Consider the following 26,116-nt stretch of genomic DNA (forward strand, 5'->3'; position numbering starts at 1 on the left):
TTCATGACATCATTATTTCTCTTGGGTGCATCTATTGAAAGACTGGCTAAATACAGATGAGGTTTTCTTCAGTTTTTATGAGCGAAAGATAAATGCATACAACTCTGGGTTATTTTGTACCTGTCCATTTGATATGTTGCCTTTGTGCTTATTGCAGGATTACTCTGAGGAATGTGTTACCCATTGCTTATTAAATGCTACTCTGTGTTTCCTTAGATCCAGCCAGTTGTTAAAAGCATAGATCTAGTTCCCTGACTATGCATTCGCCCATCCATCTATCCATTCAACAAATATTGAGTTGTGACTTTTGCCAGGCACTGGGTTAGTCTTTGGTGATACAACAGAGGACAAGATTATCCTTCCTTTATTCAATAGTTTCATACCTTTTTGGTCAAGCTGCTATAAAATATATTATTTTGCTAATATTAGGAAGGTGATCATACCTTTTTGTTACTGATCTGTAATAGTAGTCAACGGTCCACTGAAAATTGTGGCAGGGTACAGATGATACACTATTAAAGATATTTAACAGCTACAGAATGATCGTAACCTTCTAAAAATAAGAAAATTCCCTGGCAGAAATCAATAATGAGGGAATAAGGCTAGACTGAAGGAGAACTCATTCTGTTCATATGGTTCATGGGGTTCTCAAGGCAAGAATACTGAAGTGGTTTGCCGTTCCCTTCTCCAGTGGAGATCTAGTTCATCCTAAAGGAAATCAGTCCTGAATATTCACTGGATGGACTGATGTTGAAGCTGAGACTCTAATACTTTGGCCACATGATGCATAGAGCTGACTCATTTGAAAAGACCCCGGTGCTGGAAAGATTGAAGGTGGGAGGAGAAGGGGATGACAGAGGATGAGATGGTTTGGTGGCACGACCAACTCAATGGACATGAGTTTGAGTAAACTCCGGGAGTTGGTGATGGACAGGGAGGCCTGGTGTGCTGCAGTCCATGGGGTCACAAAGAGTCGGACATGACTGAACAGCTGAACTGAACTGAAGGAGGACTCTCACTCCTGTAAGGCTTGTATTCCTCCTTTTTTCTCTACACAGTCTCTGACACTTTCTTTCCTATCACTGTGTCCTCAAATATACTCAGATATTAAAAGTGAAACCATATAAACTTCTTTGTGTTGAAGGTCAGGGTTGGTGGTAAAAGAAGAAGACTTTTCTCTTTCATCCCACACAATCAGGGCCCTTCCTTTTCTGATGGTGTAAAAATTGTATACTACTCAATCTGGTGTTTCTGAAGAAAGTGCTCCTCAGTTTTATCGTCTGACTTGGAGTTAGATGTCTCATGTCAGGCATTTCAGGTGAGGGAGGAGAAGGAAGACTTTACCAGGGTGGGTGAGTACGGGAGAGATCGAGATGCCTTGACCTAAGCAAGGTCCTCTAAAGTGCGTTGTGAAGGGAGCAACTGTGGCCTGCTGCTAAGTCGCTTCAGTCGTGTCCGACTCTGTGTGACCCCATAGACGGCCTAGATTTGCATAGATGCAGCTATCTTTTCAGGATACAAAAGGATGGAGGAAGATGACTTTTGAGGTCCCTTTCATTATTTTTATATCTCTGTGTTCCTCCTCCGACAGCTTTATTGATGTATAACTGACAAACTGTACAGTTTAATGTGTACACCATGTGTACAGTTGATGTGTACAGTTAATGTGTACAGTTGATGTTTAATGTGTACACCACGGTGATTTGATACACACATACATTGTGAAAGAATTTCCACCATCAGATTAATTAACACATTGATCATCTCACATATTTACCTTTTTAATTTTTGGTGAGAACATTTTAAGTTCTCTTTTCATAGCAAATTTCAGTTGTACAATATGGTGTTATCAGCTGTAGTGACCATATTTACATTAGGTCCCCAAACTTTATTCATCTTATAACTGAAAGTTTGTATCCTTTTAGCAATTCTTCCTATTTTTACCTCCATTCATAGACCCTGGCAATTACTTTTCTATTCTTTGTTTCTATGAATTAGACTTTTAATTCCACATATAAGTGATACCATGTAGTATTTGTCTTTCTCTGACTTATTTCACTTAGCATAATGTTCTCCAGGTTTATCCATGTTGCCAGTGACAGGATTTCTCTTTTTTTGAAGGCCTTAATAATATTCCATATATATATACACACACACACATGCATACCTGCATGTATAATATAAATTGCATAGTATAAATAATATCCTATATATAAAAATATTTATAAATATATACTACATCTTTATCCATTCATCCATTGGCTGACGCTTAGATTGTTTCCATTCTGTAGCTATTGTGGATAATGCTGCTGTGAACTTGGAAGTGCAGAGATCTCTTTGGGTTGAAGGTTTCATTTCCTTTGGATATATACCCAGAAATGGGATTTCTTTTGTGTGAAAGTGTTAGTCACTCAGTCGTGTCTGACTCTTTGTGACCCTGTGGACTGGGGTCCACCAGGCTCTTCCGTCCATGGAATTCTCCAGGCAAGAATACTTGAGCGGGTAGCCATTCCCTCCTCAACCCAGGGACTGAGCTCGGGTCTCTCACATTGCAGGCAGATTCTTTATTGTCTGAGTCACCAGGGAAGCCCCTTGGATCCTATAGTTAGCTCTTTCTAAGATAATGAATGAAAACCTACTGTATAGTAGAGAACTCTATACCTAACTCTGTACCTAAATGGGAGGGAAATCCATAAAAGAGGAGATATATGTATATGTATGGACTTAATAACGTGGATGTGAAGTTATTGATATTTCTTGCTACAATCTTGATTCCAGCTTGTGCTTCCTCCAGCCCAGTGTTTCTCATGATGTACTCTTCATATAAGTTAAATAAGCAGGGTGACAACATACAGACTTGACATACTCCTTTTCCTATTTGGAACCAGTCTAACTGTTGCTTCCTGACCTGCATACAGGTCTCTCAAGAGGCATGTCAGGTGGTCTGGTATTCCCATCTCTTTAAGAATTTCCCACAGTTTGTTGTGATCCACACAGTCAAAGGCTTTGGCATAGTCAATAAAGCAGAAATAGATGTTTTTCTGAAACTCTCTTGCTTTTTTGATGATTCAACAGATGTTGGCAGTTTGATCTCTGGTTCCTCTCCAGCTTGAACACCTGGAAGTTCATGGTTCACATACTGTTGAAGCCTGGCTTGGAGAATTTTGAGCATTGCTTTGCTAGCGTGTGAGATGAGTGCAATTGTGCAGTAGTTTGAGCATTCTTTGGCATTGCCTTTCTTTGGGATTGGAATGAAAACTGACCTTTTCCAGTCCTGTGGCCACTGCTGAGTTTTCCAAATTTGCTGGCATAATGAGTGCAGCACTTTCACAGCATCATCTTTCAGGATTTGAAATAGCTCAACTGGAATTCCATCACCTCCACTAGCTTTGTTCGTAGTGATGCTTCCTAAGACCCACTTGACTTCACATTCCAGGATGTCTGGCTCTAGGTGAGTGATCACACCATCATGATTATCTGGGTCATGAAGATCTTTTTTTGTACAGTTCTTCTGTGTATTCTTGCCACCTCTTCTTAATATCTTCTGCTTCTGTTAGGTCCATACCATTTCTGTCCTTTATTGTGCCTATCTTTGCATGAAATGTTCCCTTGGTATCTCTAATTTTCTTGAAGAGATCTCTAGTCTTTCCCATTCTGTTGTTTTCCTCTATTTCATTGTATTGATCGCTGAGGAAGGCTTTCTTATCTCTTCTTGCTGTTCTTTAGAACCCTGCATTCAAATGGGTATGTCTTTCCTTTTCTCCTTTGCCTTTCACTTCTCTTCTTTTCACAGGTATTTGTAAGGCCTCCTCAGATAACCATTTTGCCTTTTTGCATTTCTTTTTCTTGGGGACAGTCTTGATCCCTGCTTCCTGTACAGTGTCATGAACCTCCATCCATATTTCTTCAGGCACTCTATCTATCAGATCTAATCCTTTGAATCTATTTGTCACTTCCACTGTAAATCATAAGGGATTTGATTTAGGTCATATCTGAATCATCTAATGATTTTCCCTTTCCCTAACCTGCATCCTTCAGAGAAGGCACTGGTGACCCACTCCAGTACTCTTGCCTGGAAAGTCCCATGGACAGAGGAGCCTGGCAGGCTGCAGTCCATGGGGTCGCACAGAGTCGGACATGACTGAGTGACTTGACTTTCACTTTTCACTTTCATGCATTGGAGAAGGAAATGGCAACCCACTCCAGTGTTCTTGCCTGGAGAATCTCAGGGATGGAGGAACCTGGTGGGCTGCCTTCTATGGGGTTGCACAGAGTTGGACATGACTGATGTGACTTAGCAGCAGCAGCAGCAGCCTGCATCCCTATGCAGATGACACCACCCTTATGGCAGAAAGCGAAGAAGAACTAAAGAGCCTCTTGATGAAAGCGAAAGAAGAGTGAAAAAGTTGGCTTAAAACTCAGCATTCAGAAAACTAAGGTCATGGCATCTTGTCTCATCACTTCATGGCAAATAGATGGGGAAGCAATGGAAGCAGTAACAGACTTTATATTTTTGGACTCTGAAATAACTGCAGATGGTGACTGCAGCCATGAAATTAAAAGACGCTTGCTCCTTGGGAAGAAAGGTTATAACCAACTTAGACAGCATATTAAAAAGCAGAGACATTACTTTGCTGACTAAGGTCCGTCTAGTCAAGGCTATGGTTTTTCCTGTGGTCATGTATGGATGTGAGAGTTGGACTGTGAAGAAGGCTGAGCGCCGAAGAATTGATGCGTTTGAACTGTGGTGTTGGAGAAGACTCTTGAGAGTCCCTTGGACTGCAAGGAGATCCAACCAGGCCATCCTAAAGGAAATTAGTCCTGTATATTCATTGGGAGGACTGATGCTGAAGCTGAAACTCCAATATACTGGCCACCTGATGTGAAAAGCTGACTCATTTAAAAAGAGCCTTATGCTGGGAAAGATTGAGGGCAGGAGGAGAAGGGGATGAGAGAGGATGAGATGGTTGGATGGCATCATGGACTCAATGGACACGAGTTTGAGTAGCCTCCAGGAGTTGGTGTTGGACAGGAAGGCCTGGTGTGTTGCAGTCCATGGGGTTGCAAAGAATCAGACACAACTGAGTGACTGAACTGAACTGAACTAAATGACCCAGGTAACCATGATAGTGTAGTCACTCACCTAGAACCACAAATCCTGGAGCATGAAGTCAAGTGGGCCTTAGGAAGCATTACTATGAACAGACCTAGTAGAGGTGATGGAATTCCAGCTGAGCTGTTTCAAATGCTAAAAGATGATGCTGTTAAAGTGGTGCACTCAATATGCCAGCAAACTCAGCAGTGGACTGGTAAAGGTCAGTTTTCATTGCAGCCCCAAAGAAGGGCAGTGCCAAAGAATGTTCAAATACAATTGTGCTCATTTCACATACTAGGAAGGTAATGCTCAAAATCCTGCAGGCTAGGCTTCAACAGTCTGTGAACCAAGAACTTCCAGATATACAAGCTGGATTTTAAAAAGGCAGAGGAACCAGAGATCAAGTTGCCAACATCCACTGGATCATAGAAAAAGCAAGAGAATTCCAGAAAAAATCTACTTCTACTTCATTGGCTATGCTAAAGCTTTTGACTGTGTGGATCACAACAAACTGTGGAAAATTCTCAAAGAGATGGTAATACCAAACTATTTTACCTGTCTCCTGAGAAGCTTTTATGCAGGTCAAGAAGCAACAATTAGAACTGGATATGGAACAATGGACTGGTTCAAAATTGGGAAAGGAGTACGTCAAAGCTGTATATTGTCACCCTGCTTATTTAAGTTATATGCAGAGTACATTGTGGGCTGGATGAAGCACAAGCTGGAATCAGGATTGCCAGGAGAAATATCAATAATCTCAGATATACAGATGACACCACTCTAATGGCAGAGAGTGAAGAGGAACTAGAGAGTCTCTTGATGAAAGTGAAAGAGCAGAGTGAAATAGTTGGCTTAAAACTCAACATTCAAAAAAAAAAAAAAAAAAGATCATGGCATCCAGTCCCATCACTTCATTGCAAATAGATGGGGAAACAATAGAAATAGTGACAGACTTCAGTTTCTTGGGCTCTGAAATCACTGCAGTGACTGCAGCCATGAAATGCAAAGACGCTTGCTCCTTGGAAGAAAAACTACGACAAACCTAGACAGTATATTTAAAAGCAGAGACATTACTTTGCAGATAAAAGTTCTTGTAGTCAAAGCTATGGTTTTTCCAGTAGTCATGTATGTATGTGATAGTTGGACCATAAAGAAGGCTGAGGGCTGAAGAATTGGTGCTTTTGAATTGTGGTGCTGGAGAAGACTTTTGAAATCCCTTGGAAGCACGGAGATCAAACCAGTCAATCCTAGAGGAAATCAACCCTGAATATTCATTGGAAGGACTGATGCTGAACCTGAAGCTCCAATAGTTTGGCCACCTGATGCAAAGAGCCAACTCATTGGAAAAGACCCTGATGCTGGGAAAGACTGAGGGTAAGAAAAGAGCAGGAGAAGACAGAGGATGAGATGGTTGTATGGTATCACCAACTCAATGGACATGAGTTTGAACAAAGTCTGGGTGATAGTGAAGGACAGGGAAGCCTGGTGTGCTGCATTCCGTGGGCTCACAAAGAGTCGGACATGACTGAGCAACTGAACAACAACAACATGGTCTTCCCAGGTGGCTCTAGTGATCAAGAACTTGCTTGACAATGCAGGAGACAGAAGAGTTGTAGGTTTGCTCCCTGGATTGGGAAGATCTCCTGGAGATGGGTATGGCAACCCACTCCTGTTTTCTTGCTTGGAGAATCCTATAGACAGAGGGTCTTAACGGGCTACCATCCATAGGGTGGCAAAGAGTCAGACACGACTGAAGTGACTTAGTATGCATGCATGTATATGTATGGCTGATTAACTAGGTCATACAGCAGGAACTGACATAGCAGTGTGAAGGACCTATACTCCAATTAAAAAAATAATAATAATGATAAAAAAGAGCTAACTAGCTCTGGTTAGCTGGCTATTTTTAATTTAGAGTATAGTTTCTTTGCACTGCTATGTCAGTTCCTTCTGTATAGCAAAGTGAATAAGCCATGTGTATACCTTTATCTTGTCTTTTTTGGATTTCCTTTCCACTTAGGTTAACACAGAGCACCGGGGAGAGTTCTCTGTGCTGTATAGTAGGTTTTCATTAGCTATCTGTTTTATACATTGTGGTGTATATATCGGAGAAGGCAATGGCACCCCACTCCAGCACTCTTGCCTGGAAAATCCCATGGACGGAGGAGCCTGGTGGGCTGCCGTCTATGGGGTCGCACAGAGTCGGACACGACTGAAGTGACTTAGCAGCAGCAGCAGTGTGTGTATGCTGTCTTCCATGGTGGCTTAGACGGTAAAGAACCTGCCTGCAATGCTGGAGACCCGGGTTTGATCCCTGGGTCGGGAACATGCCCTAGAGAAGGGAATGGCAACTCTCTCCCTCTCCAGTATTCTTGCCTGAGAAATCCCGTAGACAGAGGAGCCTGGTGGGCCATATTACATGGGGTCACAAAGAGTTGGACACAACTGTGTAACTAACACTCTGCACTTCCATAGTGTATGTATGTGTCAGTCTCTGTTTCCCAATTCGTTCCACCCACCCCTTTCTACTTGGTATCGTTCCCCTCTGTTTGTGTCTCTGTTTATGCTTTGCAAATAATACCATCTATACCACTTTTCTAGATTCTACATATATGCATTAATATACGATATTTTTTTTTAGCTCTGTATTTTAAAGAGGAGAAGCTAACTGAACACATTGAGGACCAAGTATAAGTTATCCTTGGTGGTTGGTGGTGGTCAGAGGATAATGGTTCAGTGATAAAAGCTGGAAATCGAGGGCTCAGAGCTCTGGCTTTGCCTTTGCGTTCTCAGGGGGTCAGAATCATATTATCATGATTTTCCTATCAAGAACAACCCTCTAGGTTTGTGGAGAGGAAAAGTAACTAAAAGTGATTTTACAAAATTTAAAAATAAAGAAATTTTCTTTTTAGCTCATCACCAATTTCTGTCTACAGGAGGATGGTCAGTAAAATTGTCAAAAAGCCTTAATGATTCCTGATAGTTTTCTCCATAATCCAGTGACTCTGTTACTTTTTCCTATCCACCTTCCTTCTCAGCTTCTCTTTAACTGGAGTCCCTGACCCATCTTTTTTCCCCCTCCAGCTTTATTGAGATATTAATGACATATAACGTATATAAGTTTAAGATATATAAGGTGGTGATTTGATACCCACACACATATATGTATATATATTGTAAAATTATTACTTCAGTAAGGTTAGTTTACACTTCCATCCCCTCAAGTAATTACCAGTTTTTGGTTTGGTGATACTATTTAAGATCTATTATCTTAATAACTTTCAAGTACATAATACAGTGTTGTTAATCATAGTCACCATGCTTTAGGTTAGATCCCCAGAAATTACACATCATATTGTTGGGAGTCTGTATCCTTTTCTGGTTCATCTTTATACTCGTTCTCTTCACATACAATCTACTGCTCCTTCCTTAGTTGAGCTCTCCTAGCAAAACTTGGCCCTGGTTAAATGTCTCTGCCTACTCCACTTCTCCACCCACCCATTCAGTAATGTGGCTGAAGAAAAACACACTGATCATCTTCGTATGCTTTGCTTTAAGTTTATAACACTACAGATGGACTCACGTGGACTCATAGGGTTGCCTGGCAATCTGACCACATGCACCAGTTTTGTATTTGACCAGGGAAAGGAATATGACAGCTTTCACATGCTCCCTGCCCCAAATCTAGCCACCCACCTGCACCTGTGACGCTGCAGAGGTGGATGTGTGCAAGCTGGCCATGCACTGCATTCCCTCCCCTCTCCGTAATAGCAGAGAAGCCAATCTTATGTGGTGGACACTATGTGCCAGGCTTAGTTCTAAGTACCTGATATATTAACTAACGTAATCCTTACAACAGCCCTGTGTGGTACGACTCATACCAGTTTTACAGTGAGGGAGCTGAGGCACACCAGAATTCAGTAATTGGTCTGAAACCACTCAGCCATAGTAAGTGGCTCCAGAGTCCATGTGTATCATTTCTCTATCACACCTCATCTCTCAGGACATTTCTCCTGCTGCTCTTCCCTCCTGCATCATCAGTTCCCTCCGTTCTACCAGATCTTATGTAATCAATTACAGGCAATTTCTAACAGTTTCTGCTTTCAGAACCTACCCTTGACCCCATATCTCCCTCCAGCTATCCCCTGATGTCCCTATTCTCTTCTCCAAATTTCTTGTGTTTTCTCTACCTATATCTGCTTCCTTTTCCCCAATTTACTTTGGAAGCACTTCAGTCTGACTTTTGTCCCTACCATTCCAGGAACACAACTTTTGTCAAGGTCATGAATGACTTTCCAAATGTCTAAACCAGAGGGACAGTCGTCGTTTGTTACTTAGCCCCTACTCAGAAATGTTTTCTTCTCTTGTTTTGGTTTTCTCCTGTGGTCACTTCTCTGTCTCCTTTGCTGGATCTCCCCCTGCTGGCCAACCTCTAAATGTTTGATTGTCCAGGGCTTTGGCTGCCCCACTTACTTCCCTTTCATCTACTCTCATTCTCTTGATGATCTCAGTCAGTGTCAAGGCCTTAAATATAATTTATAAGTTGATGACTCCTAGGTTTTTATTTCTAGCTTTGACCTTCCTTAGACTTCCAGCATTTCCATTTGGCTATCATAGGCACAAGCATCTCCCAATTAATATATTTCACATAAAATTCTTGATTTGGCTCTTTAAGTCTCATTTTTGGCTCTTTAGTTCTCATTTTTAATAAAGTGAGATCTTCTTCTCACATCCCATATTGAAATTATCAGCAGGGCTCTACCTTCAAATTACATCTCAGATCTGATCACCTCTCTCTTTTTCCAGGACTGCACCGTCATCTGAAGCATCATCCTCTATTCCCTGGACTTTTGCAATAGCCTCCTCTGAGTCTCCTTGCTTTGTCTCTTGCTCTAAGATAACCTGTTCTCCACCCTGTAGCCAGTCATTCTTTACAAATCTGCTTTAGATGTGGCCTCTGCTTACCCCTGGAGAAGGCAATGGCACCCAACTCCAGTACTCTTGCCTGGAAAATCCATGGACAGAGGAGCCTGGTAGGCTCCAGTCCATGGGGTTGCTAAGAGTTGGACAGGACTGAGCGACTTCACTTTCCCTTTTCCCTTTCATGCATTGGAGAAGGAAATGGCAACCCACTCCAGTGTTCTTGCCTGGAGAATCCCGGGGCGGGGAAGCCTGGTGGGCTGCCGTCTATGGGGTCACACAGGGTTGGACATGACTGAAGCGACTTAGCAGCAGCAGCAGCAGCAGTAGCAGCAGCAGTAGCAGCAGCAGCAGCAGTAGCAGCAGCAGCAGCAGCAGCAGCAGCTGCTGCTTACCCCTGATTTCCTTGTTTCATGTATTCTCTCTGTCACTCACTGCCTCTCAGCCCAATCTTCTTTGCCATTCTTTGAACACAGTAAGCAGACATATGCCTCAGGGCTTTGCCTTTACTGTTCCCCCAGCCTCCTCTACTGGGAATCTTTAATGATCTAAATTAAACAAAAGAATTCATTATTTCGGTATGATCTCTGTTCAAACTTTACCTTATTAGAAAAACTTTCCTTGATCTTGCCATCTAAAATAGTAGCACCTGGCATTTTCTGGCTTCTTGCTGGTTTTAATCAGAGTGCAGTATATTGCATATCTATTTATATATCTCTTTGTTTGCTGTATGTCTCCTGAGTGATGTATCAGCTCCGTGAAGGCAGAGACATTATTGTGGTAGTCCTAGTGCCTGGAACTAGGTGGTTGATAAATTGTTTAATTTTTGGAATAGGGGCAGGTATTAAATCCTATGAAGTTAAAGGATATATAAGAATGAAAAAGATTAGAAGTAATATTTTTAAGTTAAGAAAATCTGTAAATGATAGCTGAAAAGGAGAAAATTGTCTGGAAAAAGGAGAGTCTCCAAATTCTTAGGTGGCTTTAATCCTCTGTCTTCTCTTCAGCCTTCAAAGAGAGTTCCATGTTACGGTCACCACTGTGTTCAGAGCCAAGAGGGAGACCAAGGAAAAGGCCTTGAATGGATTTTTGTGGACCCTTATTGGGGGCTTCAGGGGTGCCTTCATAATGTGGATGGGAGTTCAGAGTATTCCTAGAAAATTAACATTCGTGAAATAAAAGGAAATTGGGGATCTTATGTTCTTTAAACCTACACCTCTTGAAGCATCACAGATGGACACATTATGTATTTAACTCATATGATGATGGTAATGATAGTGATTTTTTCTCACATGTTTCTTTTCTGACTGTCGTTGATCAATGTGTCATTTCCCGATCCCCTTTAGAATTGGACTGAGAATGCTCATGTGACCTTTCCCCGTTTCTTGGGTCCCTCCTCTGTAAGGAGAACAGAGGCAGGAGTGGATTAATGTACTTCTCAGTTAGCATTGTTGTGAGTTCTATTCACTGATGTGGAAGAAGAGCAGAGAGAAAACTATGTCAACATAGTGAATTCTCTTGTTTAGTATTATGAGATAGAAAGAGACTGGAATACTTCTTTTAAATTCTGTTAGTATTTCAGTGAGCTTTCTAACAGACAGATCTATAATGATCTCCAGAAAACAGGCAGATGATGTTTGCCACCCTTTTAAATATAAATATGACATGAACAACATCCCTATTACCTGAACTTTCACTCCCAATAAACACGATGCATGATAATTATCTGCCGTAACTATAGTTTTGAAAGTTTAAACTGTAGGTATAGGGTGGGCATGCAATCCTGCAAAGCTCTTCTTGCTCAACTTCAATGATAAAATATGTTTTAAAAGGCCAGTCATGTTTATTTTGTAGTGTTTGGGTCATTTCAAAAGATTCATTTGTGGGCACTACCTGTATTTCTTCTTGTTCCCTTTGCTTTCTTCTTTCCTAGAGGGAGACGATGATGAAGATGAAGAGGATGAAGAGGAAGAGGATGAGGAGGAAGACGATGAGGAGGAAGATGAGGAAGACAAAGATGCCGACTCCCTGGACGAGACCTTGGGTGACACCGAGCTGCCTGGGTTCACGCTCCCTGGCATCACGTCTCAGGAACCTGGCTCAGAGCAGGAAAACGTGGTCTCTCTGGAGGGAGTCACCTTCCAGGTACCCGATGCCATCCAGTGGGAGCAGCAGAATCAGGGCCTGGGTAAGTCATGTGTGTTTCTCTCCTTCCTCCCTCCCCTCAGCTCACTTTTCTTAGGCGACAGCTTTCTTTCACTGGCATTGATGATGGAGCAAAATGGATGTTTCATTTGGGAAGTAGTTCTCACTTCTTTCTCCAGTATGTTTATATTTATGCTCTTCAGTAGCTAGGTTCCAGTCTCCACCTGCCTGAAGAGCACGGTTACCTTAATTTTTGGAAAGAGTTCCATCGTTCCTTCCCAGCTGGAGGACAGCTGTTGGCTCTGGGAGGACTTCCAGTTGGGGCAGAATTGTGTGTAACCAGTCAGCTGCCCAAAGTGGCATGAATGCGCTGGAGTCAGAAAGCAAATCTGTTTTGTCATCCCCTCCTTTTGGAATTTCCTCCCTGGGGAAGTTCTTCCTTCACTTTTGGGTGAGCTTTTAGCCATCCCAATACGTTTCTGCTCATTATTGTGGTTGAGTTTCATCATCAAATATAATCTCTTTTTATCACTTGGTGTCCAGACAACCCCAAGCTTACTCTGTCCTGGGCATGGCCTGGATTTTTGGTGAGAGACTCCCTGGAAGCAGGCTGACCCCAACCTTGATACTCTCTTCTGGTTAGCAGGGTTGTTAACTTTTTCTGTCTCTTAACTTTTTCTGGAGAGATGCTGTTGAGCTCTGGGTGATTGTTTGAGGCCTCACTCTCTTGACCTGAGGGGAAGTGACCTCTGCTCCAAAGAAATCTCCTCCCTGAAGCTCTCTTGGTCTTTAAAAGGCCTGAGGTTACCTTCAGTGCAGCAGAGGTTTGATTTAACAGTCATATAACCAGTGTTTAGAGTATTTCATTGAAAATTTGGATGTTGATCTCAGATTTTGCTCTGGAATGTCATACTAGTGTATCTTGGTGCCTTGGTTGAAACTTTCAATTTAGAATCTTATTACATATGATTTCTTAAAGATTGTCCTCCTCTCTTCCCATGAAAACCCTTTCAGATTAGCAGTGAGAAAGGGTAAGTGCATTATCATGAGTATGGAGTGGGGAAAAATCGCATTGTCTGTTTATCACAGGATTGAGTAGTTTAAAACAAGCTCTCTTGCTCTTTTAAAAGCTCAAACTGAAGTTGGTAAAACCTTTAAAGATTTGCAGTCTAAGGAGGAATTCTTTCCATAATCTCTAAAACTAAGGGAACATGTGTAAGGGATCTTTAATGTCATCTTCTCTTCCCTTATAGTTTTTTTGTGAGCCATCCTTTTGATGTGGTTAATTAATTTGTCCAAAAAGCAGAACCCCTACTGTGTTCCTTTGTAAGGTGTTGGAAACACAGAAAAAAACAAGGCAACACTTTTTCTTGATTAGAGCAGAGCCCATTCATAAAGGTTTCAGTGCAGGGTGGGTGAATTCTATGATAAAAATAGGTTATAGGAGGGCAGAGTAGAAGTGTAGAAGGAGGCCATCTAGAGTCTCTTGGAGAGTTCAGAGCTGTCGCCTGAAGGTTATATAAATAGGAGATAGCTTGCAAGGAAGAGAGACCAAAGAAAGAACATACACGAAGGCATTGGAGGGATGAAAGAGCGTAATACAGATGGGCTGGCAAAGAATGTTGTTAAGTGGGTAAAAAGAAGTTCTAGGAGATATAACAGCAGACGAGGCTGGAAAGGTGAGCAAGGATGTATCATGAAGAGCTTTGACTGCCAGGAGGTTTTCACTTGTCCTGTATGAAAACTGTTCTGGTGATAGTGCGGTGGAGGAGGAGGGGAGGAGCATGAGATTGGGGAGAGAGAAGAAGGCCACTTCTGAGATCGTGAAATGTCTATGTGAGACATAAAGGGCATGAAGTAAGGCAGAGGAAATGGGATGAATGGAAAAGAGTCAATCTGAAAGCTTTTGCCATAGGTACTAATGGATTTAGAGGACTGAGGAAAAACAGATGGAGAGTTGAGGATGATTTCTAGGTTTTTAGATTGGGTGAACAGGTGGAGAGTGATGCCTCTGGTAAAAAACGGGGATAAAGGGAGCAATGTGAACTTGGTATTTTAGGGAGATGATGAGCTAGTTTGGGGCATGTTGAATATGAGGAGCCTGTGAGGTGTCCAGGAGGGTCTTAGATTTTGTGTCTTGAATTCAGGGAAGAGGCCTGGGACTGAGAAGTTATTCTGGGTTTATCACCCTCTAGGTTGGCATAAAGGTTGTAGTTGGAATGTAGCTGGGATTTCCTGTGGAATGTCCTTATGGTAAAGAGAGGAGGTGATAAAAGATGTGTTTCCACTGGGCAGGCAGACGGTATCAGTATATGTGCATACAATGCTATATTTACTACATTATTTTCTGAACAAATTTGGCATGTAATTGGGCAGCAGTTACTTTAAAAATATACCAAATGAAACTGCTAAAACCTCATAAGTATATCAAAATATTATCAAAGTGTTATAGAACAAATACAAACACTGACCTGGGGACATGTGAATAAATATTTGGTCTCTTCAGGCCTGAACAGGCCTGAAATGCACCAGTTCCACAACTGGTTGAAATGATGAAATAAAATGCAAAATACCAATAAAACTTATTACAGAGGTTAAACACAAAAATCTACATATCAAGTGACTCCTCAGGTAGTAGATTTATAGCATGAAAGGATCATGGACAGTTGAACAGTCTTTTAAATATAGATTGGGTGACTATTCAGAGACTGTACCTCATTCCTGGAGAGAAGGTTGTTTTTGTACCCTCTCTGTAGGAAGAAGTACCGCAGGAAGATCATATGGCCTCTATTCCTGGATTGTGGTCTAGGAAGCAGATTTCCACCACTTAGAAAGTTGGCATACCGTCTATGATAATGATAAGCAATTGGAGGAACTGTGAATCTTAGAAAGATTTGTAGAGGCTACAGTTCAAGGCTAACATGATCATTTGAGCTCTAGCCTTAACATGTTCCTCAACACAAATTTACCACTGAAAAGGAGCCAAATTTTTAAGAAATCTTTATTGAGGTATAAACTATATACAGTAAACTGCACTCAGAGTATGCAATTCGAGTCTTGTACATATCCATACAGCCTCCATCTCATTGAAAATGCAGAATTTCCATCACTTCCCCTTTGTCCCCCCAGTTATTCCTCATGTCCTATGCAGTCCATCCCTCTCTCAGTCCTCAATCGCAGGTAACCACTGATCTACATTTATTACTACAGGTTAGGTTGCATTTTCTAGAATTTTATATACATAGAATCATATAATAAATACTCTTATGTGTCTAGCTTCTCTCACTTAGCATAGATTTTGAGATTCAGCCATGTCGTTGTCTGTATCAGTAATTTGTTCCCCCTTTTTAAAATTAAAAAAATTTTATATTTATTTGGAAGCATCATGTCGTAGTTGCAGCATGCGAGCTATTCATTGTGATGTGTAGTCTTTTCTCTAGTTGCAGCATGCACGTAGGCTTAGTTGCCCTGAGGCATGTGGAATCTTAGTTCCCCACCCAGGGATCAGACTTGTGTTCCCTGCATTGGAAGACGGATTCTCAATCACTGGACCACCAAGGAAGTCCCAAATTTGTTCTGGTTTTATAGCTGTGTAGTACTCAACTGTATGGATATGCTGCTGCTGCTGGTGCTAAGTCACTTCAGTCGTGTCAGACTCTGTGCGACCCCATAGATGGCAGCCCCTCAGGCTCCCCCATCCCTGGGATTCTCCAGGCAAGAGCACTGGAGTGGGTTGCCATTTCCTCCTCCAATGCATGAAAGTGAAAAGTGAAAGTGAAATCGCTCAGTCGTGTCTGGCTCTTAGCGACCCCATGGACTGCAGCCTACCAGGCTCCTCCGTCCATGGGATTTTCCAGGCAAGAGTACTGGAGTGGGGTGCCATTGCCTTCTCCATGGATATGCTACATCTTGTTTATCTCATCACGTTATCTACGAACATTTGGGTTTTCCCCAGTTTTTGGTTAATAGCAGTTACATTTTAAGGTGTGTAGGGCATGAGGTGGAGGGTGAATAGCCCCTTGTCTTGTCCCCTTGTCTTGCCTCCTGATTCCAGCCTCCATGCATGGCTAAAGTTTTTTAAGTTAGTAATACCGATTTAGTGATTTGTTATCACTAGGGTGATTTGTCACTTTAAAAAGTGATTTTGGACTTCCCTGGTGGTTCAGTGGTTAAGAATTTGCCTTTGCATGCAAGGGAGTGGTTCAATCTCTGGTCTGGGAAGATCCCATATGTCTCGGAGCAACTGAGCCTGTGCGCCACAACTACTGAGCCCATGAGCTGCAACTACCGAAGCCTTTGTGCCTAGAGCCTGTGCTTCTCAACAAGAGAAGCCACTGCAATGAGAAACCCCCACAACGCAAGAAAGATGCCCTGGCTTGCTGCTACTAGGGAAAGCCCATGTGCAGCAACAAAGACCCACCACAGTCAAAAAATAAATAGACTAAGTAAATCAATTAATCAGTCTTTTTTTAAAAAGTGATTTTCCCAAGTCTTGACATTTTGTTTTATATCAGATTTTTTCTTTTTATAAAATTTACCATTTCCCTGGATGTCTCTTACCTTTGGCTGCCACTTCTTTTCCTGAAAAATTCAATTTGCCAACATGGTTTTAGCATTCTAATTTTCATGGGAACCCAACAAGGAAGTCCTTCCAGTTTTCTACTGTGGGAAGACTGGGCTGGGTTAGTAGTGCTTGTGTCTAAGATTTTACTAGCTCACCATCTTTTTCTTGGGGGAACAGGAGTATTTGCTAGTAACTCAAAACCACTGACAACTTCTGGGTCAGTATTAATTGATACAGTTTCCTAAATGCTCTCAGATCACATGATAAAGAGGGACCCCTCCCCGGTTTGTGATGGATTTAGTGGTACCAAGAATAATGGCTCCCCAGGTTGGCTCAGACAGTAAAGAATCTGCCCACAAAGTGGGAGACCCAGGATTGATCCCTGGGTCAGGAAGACCCCTGGAGAAGGGAGAGACTGCCCACTCCAGTATTCTTGCCTGGAGAATTTCATGGGCAGAGGGGCCTGGTGGGCTGCAGTCCACAGGGTCACAAAGAGTCTGACACGACTGAGCGACTAACACTTGCACTTTTTTCAAATATGTTTATGTCCTAATCTTTGGAACCTATGATTATGTTGTCTTACCTGGCAAAAAGCTTTGCTGATGATTAGGTTAAGGATCTTGAGATGGAATGGTTATCCTGGATTTTCTGCAAAGGTCACACAGGTGTGTTCACAAGTGTCCTTATAAGCAGGAAGAAGACAGGTCAGAGTCAGAAAAGTAGGTGTGATGACAGAGGCAGAGGTCAGAATGATGTGGCCAGAAGCAAGGAATTCTGGCAGCCTCCACAAGCTGGAAAAGGCAAAGAGAAGAATTCTCTTCTTGAGCTTCTAGAAGGAACACAGTCCTACTGGCACCTTGATTTTAGTTCCTCGAGACCCATTTTAGACTTTTGACCTGCAAAACTATAAGATAATAAGTTTGTATTGTTTTGAGCCCCTAACTTAGTGGTAATTTGTTACAGCAGAAATAGGAAACTAATACAGATTTCAATAAGTATTTCATGAGCAGCTTCATTTTAGAAAGCAGAGCTGCATGGCAGCTGTAGGCTGAATGTGAGTGTTGTAAACTTAACTGTAGTTTTTTCTTAATGAATCACTAAAAATGCAAAGATGGAGGCCTCTAAAAAGTAATCTAATTTAAAACAATTTTACTTTAATTGACCATCTTATTCATTCCTACTTCTAAGTGGGTTGTTTTATTTATAGATGATCACATCCTATTTTACAATATGAATGGTATTCCAAATCAAGTGCTAAAACCCATAGACACCTTTAAAAATGAACAGATTGAAGTGGGTAGTTGGAATTGGCTAAAAATAATATACACTCTTTGAATAGAGTATCATTTCATTTTCTGTGAAGAAACAAAAGGAGAAAACTTAGATTACTTTCTAAGGCAAAGCAGTAGATTCATGGCTTAATTCTTTGCACTTCTGGTTTTCTGTTGCCACATACACATTGCCTCTAAAGCTTTGGAGGGAAAGAGCCCAGTTTCTCGATCTTGCTGTTGGGAGGTGTGATTGTGGACTTAACGGTAGGCTGTCAGGATAAAGAATCAGGAGTGAAAGTTCCATGTTAGGGCTGAGGTGCACTGATTGTAGTGTAGAGTAAGTTCTTTATTTACATATGCAGAATCAATTTCTTTTCTGATCTAACAAGATCATTTTCAGATTTATTGGTAGAAACCTGTAGAGAGCAGATACTGTGACCCACACTACTTCTTATCCTTTTGTAGTAATAAATCACATGATTATTCTTTTAAAACTATAAAATCAATATGGACGAAGTTGAGTCAATGTATCCATTCTGACATTTAAACATTTCCAATGTAATTAATATCTGGTGATTCTTTACTTTGTGCATTCTATATCTGCTAGGATGCCTTTAGCTACAGGTAGCAGAAACCTTAAATAGATGTATTTTCTCTGAAAAGAAGAAGTCCAGAGATAGAGCTTCTGGGTCAGTTGACTTGAGTAGCTCAGCTGCCATTGGTGCCTCAGTTGTTCCATCTTACCGCACTGTCCTCCTTCGGGATGCTGACTTTGGCCCCAGGCTGGTCTCCGTACAATTATAATGGCTTGAAGCAGTTTCAGGTGTCACACCTAGACAAGACATTGTTCAAAGAAGAAGACTGTCTTTTTATTGTGTTTCTTTCTCAGGAGAGAGGAAGCATTTCCAAGAATCCCCCAGTGGAATATTCACTTTTGATTGGTTGAAATTAGGTCACATGCTAGTTTCTAGACAGTCATTGGCAAGTGGAATGTGATCACGTGACTGGTGGAACCATGAGGCTGCATGTCAGACACCATACCTATCATCTATGATTTCTGTGTTTTTCTGTTTACTTCTCTTGTGGCTGATTCTTATCCATGTTTCTTCTAAGACTCCTATGACCAATCTCGTTAAATTAATATATTTATTTTAAATATGTTAAAAATTTTTTTAATTTATCTAATTTTTTAAAAAGGTTGCACATTGAGTTTTTGTGTCTGTTTTATTTATTTTTCTATTTTTGGTTGTTCTGGGTCTTCATTGCTGCACTTGGGCCTTCTCTAGTTGTGGCAGCTAGGGGCTGCTCTTTGTTTCAGTGCTTGGACTTCTCACTGCGATGGTTTCTGTTGTTGTGGAGCAAGGGCTCTAGCCATGTGGGCTTCAGGAGTTGCAGTACACAGGGCTTAGTTGCTCTGCAACAGTCAGGACCAGGGATCAAACCCGTGTCCTCTGTACTGGCAGATGAATTCTTAACCACTGGACCACCAGGGAAGTTCCCTAATTATGTTCTGTATTCATGAGTTTTGGATGACGGCCTGAGGATGGTATTGTTCCAAGAAGAGATCATTTAGGGCCACTTTATGGTTTCGCAACCCACTCCAGTACTCTTGCCTGGAGAATCCCATGGATGGAGGAGCTTGGTGGGCTACAGTCCACGGGTCGCAAAGAGTCGGACACGACTGAGTGACTTCACTCACTTTCACTTTCTGAATAGATAAGGCTTCCAGATTCCATTAATTAGTTAAGTGCAGAATTATAGCTGTCTTTACTTTTTTTTCCCAAAAGCCTCCATCTAATATTGGAATGGGTTCCTGATTCAGGAAGTAGAATATTTTTCTCTGGAGGTCTTTAAAAAACATGGTAAATATTCAATTAACAGTATAGAGATGTTTGTGGAAAGCAGAAGAATGAAGAGCATTCATGTTTCTAGTTTTTCACCAGATATTTATAAAGCACCTACTCCAGTAGGTGCTGTATTTTAGGGAAAGAGAGGCTGACATGTGGAGATAAATTGTAGTGAGGCAGAGAGTGGTACCATAGATGTGAGGCCAGTGGCTGAGCAATTCCACTGTGGTGGAATTGAATCGTCACTTACAACAAGCAGTTTCTCTGAGTGGGCAGCCATCTGTGAGGTGTAACTTAAGGAGTGCTTGTGCAAGCCCAAATTTATATCATCCTTCCTATTTTAATATGGTGCCTACCCTTCAATATTAAGAGTCTTCCTTTGGATTGAAATAATATTATATGTCTTGAGAAGGCCTTAGTAAAATGCAGATCTCCTATCTGGATAGGATAGTATTGGAATGTGGTGTGTGTGCTCAGTCGCTCAGTCTTGTCCAACTCTTTGTGACCCCATTGACTGTAGCCCTCTAGGCTCCTCTATCCATGGAATTTTCCAGGCAAGGATACTGGAGTGGGTTGCCGTTTCCTTCTGCAGGGGATCTTCTTTATCCCCTGATCAAACCTGAGTCTCTTGCATTGGCAGGCGGATTCTTTACTACTAACACCAACTTTAAGATTAAGATTAACCACATTAAGATGTTATCATTTGTATATTATTATCAGTTTCATTACCTGGTAATTTAGGATGATTTTAATGTGAAAGAGAATATATTTTGAATTGGCAAAAAGGGTGTGGGGGTTGGGCCTTAGAGAAACTGAACATTTGTCTGTGAGAAAGTCAGACCCTTCCTAAACTGTGTCAGTTCTTCTCTTCTCCTCATCATCCTTCTTGTCCTTTTAAAACACTTCACATGTAGCTAAGGTCGAACTTAAATATAGTGTGACATGGGCTGTGGCAGCAAGAAAAAGATTCTCCGTAAAAGACAGTGGGAAGTGTGAGATTTCAAACAATCCTTCACAGCAACAAATGTCAGTGTATTTTGGCATATAGCATGTTAAGCTATGGATTGTGAAGTTGCTCAGGAAGCTGCCAGGCTAACATGGTTAAATATATGCATGGAAGGAGAAAGAAAGAAACCTTAGTCCAGCACAGTGTGAGCGGCAGATTGACCAAAGCCCCTGGACCAGTGGTTCTCACTCTTGGCTGCACATTGGAATCACCTGGAGAGTGACACAGATTATTGATACCTGGGTCCTACCCGCTAGAGCACAGCTGTCCTAGGCTGGGTCTTCTGGTGGTTCTCTTGGGGTGAGGCAGCTTCTGTTTGTAAAGAGAGACAGAGGATTTTAAGAAGTGTTCTATGAATTGAATTCCCAGGAGTGAAGATTGACTTTGCTTGTAATGATCTTTTGGTCTTGGATTACTGTGTCTTATCTTTTTTTTCTTCTGTGTTTAATCTCACGTAGAGATGAAACTTAAAGTCAATATCCATGGTTTAATTTTCCCATAAAGTCCATGGTCACGTGACAGACTTCTAAATCTGAACTGTGGACATTTTGTACCCTGACTCCAGCATCTGAAATGAGTGAGCCTCTCCAGATGTGAGTTTCCATGGGTAGGCACCTTCCTGTCCTGAGGTGGTTACCCAGTTTTCTGGCTTTGAGAGTAATACCATTCACTCTTTGGAAAGAACTAAATTACTTTTCCTAGACAGGAGGAGCAGCACTTGGAGGTAGACCTCCTTTTTCCGCATTAGGCAAGACGCACTGGTGCTAAAGTTTGAATTAGACATTGTGATCTCTGCCTCTCCTTACTCAGGAGAAAGAGTGCTTAAGGCATATTAGATCTGCAGAGCAGAATGCCTTCCAAGTGCAAGATATCATTTCCTCATAGGTTTTTCCATTTGAGTTATTGAGTTACTCGAATAGGAGTAGTTAGGGACCTATAGGGAGAAAGAGGCTTCCCAGGAGGTGCTAGTGGTAAAGAACCCTGCTGCCAACGCAGGCGATGCAGGGATACACAAACACACACACAGACACAGACACACACACACAGACACAGATAGACACACACAGACACAGACACACACACAGACACAGACAGACACACACACAGATAGACACAGACACACACACAGAGACACAGACACACACAGACACAGACACACACACAGACACACACACACACACACAGTGTTCCCTTTGCCTGAGTCAGCTGTGGGACACTGCAGATTCCCTTATTCTTCTCCTACTATTTCTTTGGGGAAAATGAATGAGAAATCAACTCTAAGTTTCAAACTAATGAGGAAAACTCATAGACTAGAGTTAGTGGAGAGCTCAGTGGCAGCCACAACCACCCCTGTGTGCAATTTTGTCTGTCCAGAGCAAGCAGCTAACTCCTTTCTGCATAAAGCTTCCCTGGGGATGTTCTTGTGTTGAGGAAGGGAAATCAGTCTTGTTTGTTAAAATATTAACCTTTGCACAGTTGGTATCTCCAGTACTATAGTAGTAGGTTCTGTGTGATCTAAAAGAACTGCCAACCTCTCCAGCTGGCCTCAGGAAGCCAGAGCTATTTTTGAAATTCAAAGGACTGGTGGTGTTAAGTAAAAATACATCTCACCAGAAGTGAAGGAGAGACTGAATGTAAAAATATGGAATCAGAGATTTACATCAAGTACCTCAGGGATTCAACATTCAGGGATAGGAAGTATTTCTTAAAAGTGTATTTGTCTCTTTTGTATACTATGGGTATATTCAAGGACCTCTGCCTGGGGTCTGTCTTCCATCCTCATCTGGGACCTCTGCCTTCGTTAGGCTATAATCTCTGTCACTACAACATGCATCAGATGTTTCCTGACCCCACATTTTTCTACCATTGTTCTTCTTTCCTCAGACACCTTTCTCCCTTTTTTTGTCTGGATGCACCCCAGGCTCTCGCTGAAGCCTTGCTGGCAAGCCTAACTCCCACTCAGAACTTCCCTGTGAAACTCCCCTGAGTTGTTCTTTGCAGGGCTCATTTCCACTCCACTATCTCATTTTGCTTTGGATTGATTGATTGAAAGGGGCTTTTCTTCCAGCTGGTAGCCATGCTGAACCAGAAACCGTCCAGCACAATTGGGAAGAGGGGTGGGAATGCTCTGTCGCACTTTGCCAATCAAACAGTAGTCCCTTATTTAACTCCTGGATAGCACTTCTGGGGAGGAGAAAGGGTGGGTTAAACAGAGTTAGTTGGATTTGTGGAAAAAATGATAACTGATGAGGTACTACGGGTTTTCCATACTGCTTATAACTGAGGTTAAGGTTAAACATCACATGACAGATAGAACTTCATGTGATCTTAACTTTCTCTGCTTCTCGCTATACTTACCTCAAAACAGTTTTTACATTTACAAACCCTTCAGTAAGGAACTAATTATACCATGACTTCAGGTAGATAGCATGCTATCCATATGATAACATAATCTAAGGTTTGTTTTATTTTTTCCAGCAGTATTGAGGTATGGCTGACCTAACATTTTGTATAGCATGCTTATTTGATACACTTGGATACTGGAAAATGATTACCATCATAGCATTAGCTAACACCTGCATTGTGTCGAGTAACTGGAGTAACTGTCGTTTCTTTCTTGTGGGCAGCAATTTAGCAATTTTTTTGGCCACTTCATGCAGCATGTGGAATCTTCCTCAGTTGGGGATCGAAGCTGTGCCCCCTGCATTGGAAGCACAGAGTCTCAACTACTGGACTGCCAGGGAAGCCCCAGAAATGTAACATTTTAGAATGGTTTTTTAGAATGAGCTTGGAGTGATTCTATGATCACGTTTAATAATCAGACTTTGAAAATATTGGGCCAGCTACCTTCATTACCTTACAATCTACATCAGATGAGAATCAGATGATTGCATTCTCAGAGGGACGAAGCATTTAAAAATTTTCCAAACAGTTAATTAGGTGACTCAATAGTGATAAGGCCTTTGATAACTTCCACCAAAGAATAAAAACAGTCATAGCATCACCTACATGGGAGTGAGAAATTTATTAAACCTGGTTCTCTTTGCCACTGGATCATTGCTTCCCCAAGTCAGAGAGCTGAGTTGTCCTTTTGTATCTAACTTCTGGCTGGAACTTCCCTGGTGGCTCAGACAGTAAAGCGTTTGCTGCAGTGCGGGAGACCTGGGTTCAATCCCTGGGTCAGAAAGATCTCCTGGAGAAGGAAATGGCAACCCACTCCAGTACTCTTGCCTGGAAAATCCCGTGGACGAAGGAGCCTGGTAGGCCATAGTCCATGGGGTCACAAAGAGTTGGACACTACTGAACAACTTCACTTTCTTTCTGGCTGGAACAAAATTTTAACTCCAGGAGATAGTGAAGGACAGAGAAGCCTGGCGTGCTGCAGTTCCTGGGGTTGCAAAGAGTTGGGACATGACTTGGCGACTGAACAATATAGTGTTTTAAATGCTTTAAGGTTTGAACAAAAATTTTCTCTTTTTATGTCTTTAATGCCCTGTAAAAGGCCCTAGATAATATAATATGTTCTTGTATCAAAGATTAAAAAAGAAAAAACCCATTTGGACTTGTTGATTTAGGAAGAGACTTCTGGAACTAAACCCAAATATCTCAGCTTCACATTATTCATCTTTATTTTTCTTAATGATCTGTGTGAGATGATAGACTTAATGCTTTCCAAAAGCTTAATGCTTTCCCTTATCTGTATTTTCATAATTAAACTGTATTGAATTAGAGAATTGGAAAAAAATCACATTTCATTCATTAGCAATGAATTTCTTATGTGCAAATTCAGCAGTCATTTTTCCTTTTGAGGGCTAAAAAAGGATTCTTGGAGCAAAGCCAGAAAATAATCTCTTCATCAGCAACAGTTAATAAAAACATTAATAAGGCACATTATATCTGAAGAGAAGGCTTTGAACTAATTTCTTTGTAATCAGAATGCACTCGTAGGCTCAGTTGGGAATTATTTACATATGAAAACATCTCTTAGGCTCTTCTGGGAATTAAACAAGAAATATTGAGAGGACTGAAAAAAAAATTTCAGAAATGAGGAAATTGAGTATAAATTGTCCTCTTTGAAAAATACAGAGAAAAGTAAACAAAGATAATGTTTAAGAAGCTTCTAATTATGTTAAAACAGAATTGAGAAAGTAGTGAAAACAGTGTCCTTATCTCTTGATTTGAAGTTATACGATGCTAATTTAAGGTGAATTACTTATTCAAATGTTATAGATAGGTCTGCTGTGTTAAGAATCTGGAATATTTGGAGTCTCCCCAGTTTTGTCTTCCTTAATTTGGATCAGACAAAGAATTCGCTTAACTTCTGCATTTCAGAAAATGGAGCAATGCAGTAATTTACCCTTTTCTATTGAGATCATAAAAAGAGGATGCTAAAGCCTTGAAGCTTAGCTTAGTGATCAGGTGAGGTTGAAGTCAGTCAGTTCATTTCATTTCAGCATTTGAGAATTAATAGCCACAGGATTCTGCTTTTCCAGCTAAGAGCGTTCCTGATTTTCTGTCAGACAGAAAGACTTTTTTTCACAGAATCTGGTGCAAAATAAAAATATGTGTCCAATGAAGATATGCCTAGTTTCAGTTCATGTGAAGAATCCTTTAAAGTAAACTTTACAAACATCCAGATTATCAAGACCCAGGGAAGGAATTTATTGATGAAACAGAGGAGAGAATTTTGATTTACGCTTTCTACCTCTTAAGTTTTCCTGCAGGGCTGAAATCTTTCTGAAATAATGGGATTTGAATTTCAAGCTGCTCCTTTTGAAAGAGGACAGCAACTGTTTGGAACAGGATGGCTTTGATGAATCCTTGGGGATAAATACTCCAAGTAATGTCGGTGGCTTCCAGCGGCAGAAGATTAGATGTGAAATCCTCCACAGGCACCAGGAGTTCCACCTAGGTTTGTTTATCGCAAGCTTGATTAAGTATTGTGCATCCCATGGGGCCACAGCCTTGGGCTTCTGAACCCTGCCACGTGGGATGCAGACTGATGACGGAGGTCATGTACACAGAGCTAAGGCGAAGAGTTGTTGCCAGCCTCAGAAACCACAGAGAGTTCTAAAAACAACTCATTTACTTAATCCACTAATAAAAAGGAGGTAGGGGAAAACCACGGGAAAAATCATGATGCGGGGGAAGTTTGTTCTCAGTGAAATCTTTCAAACTTTTCTTCCTCCTTCTCCCTGGTCATCATCCTTATCATCCTCACTTTGTACCTGTGCTTTCATCACTAGGGTTGGGGCCACGCAGGACTAC

General features: G+C 41.4%; 1 protein-coding gene across 1 annotated transcript in view; it reads left to right on the forward strand.

Annotated features, from left to right (window-relative positions):
- Positions 1–26,116, forward strand: part of ARMH4 (armadillo like helical domain containing 4) — a 141,436-nt gene that overhangs the window by 41,235 nt on the left and 74,085 nt on the right. Inside the window, exon 5 of the mRNA XM_040226367.1 lies at positions 11,949–12,203. Coding sequence (XP_040082301.1) covers positions 11,949–12,203 — 255 coding nt within the window. The remainder of the gene's footprint in view (positions 1–11,948; positions 12,204–26,116) is intronic.

Source organism: Oryx dammah, unplaced genomic scaffold (assembly GCF_014754425.2).
Source record: "Oryx dammah isolate SB20612 unplaced genomic scaffold, SCBI_Odam_1.1 HiC_scaffold_26, whole genome shotgun sequence".
In the NCBI taxonomy this organism is placed as follows: domain Eukaryota; kingdom Metazoa; phylum Chordata; class Mammalia; order Artiodactyla; family Bovidae; genus Oryx; species Oryx dammah.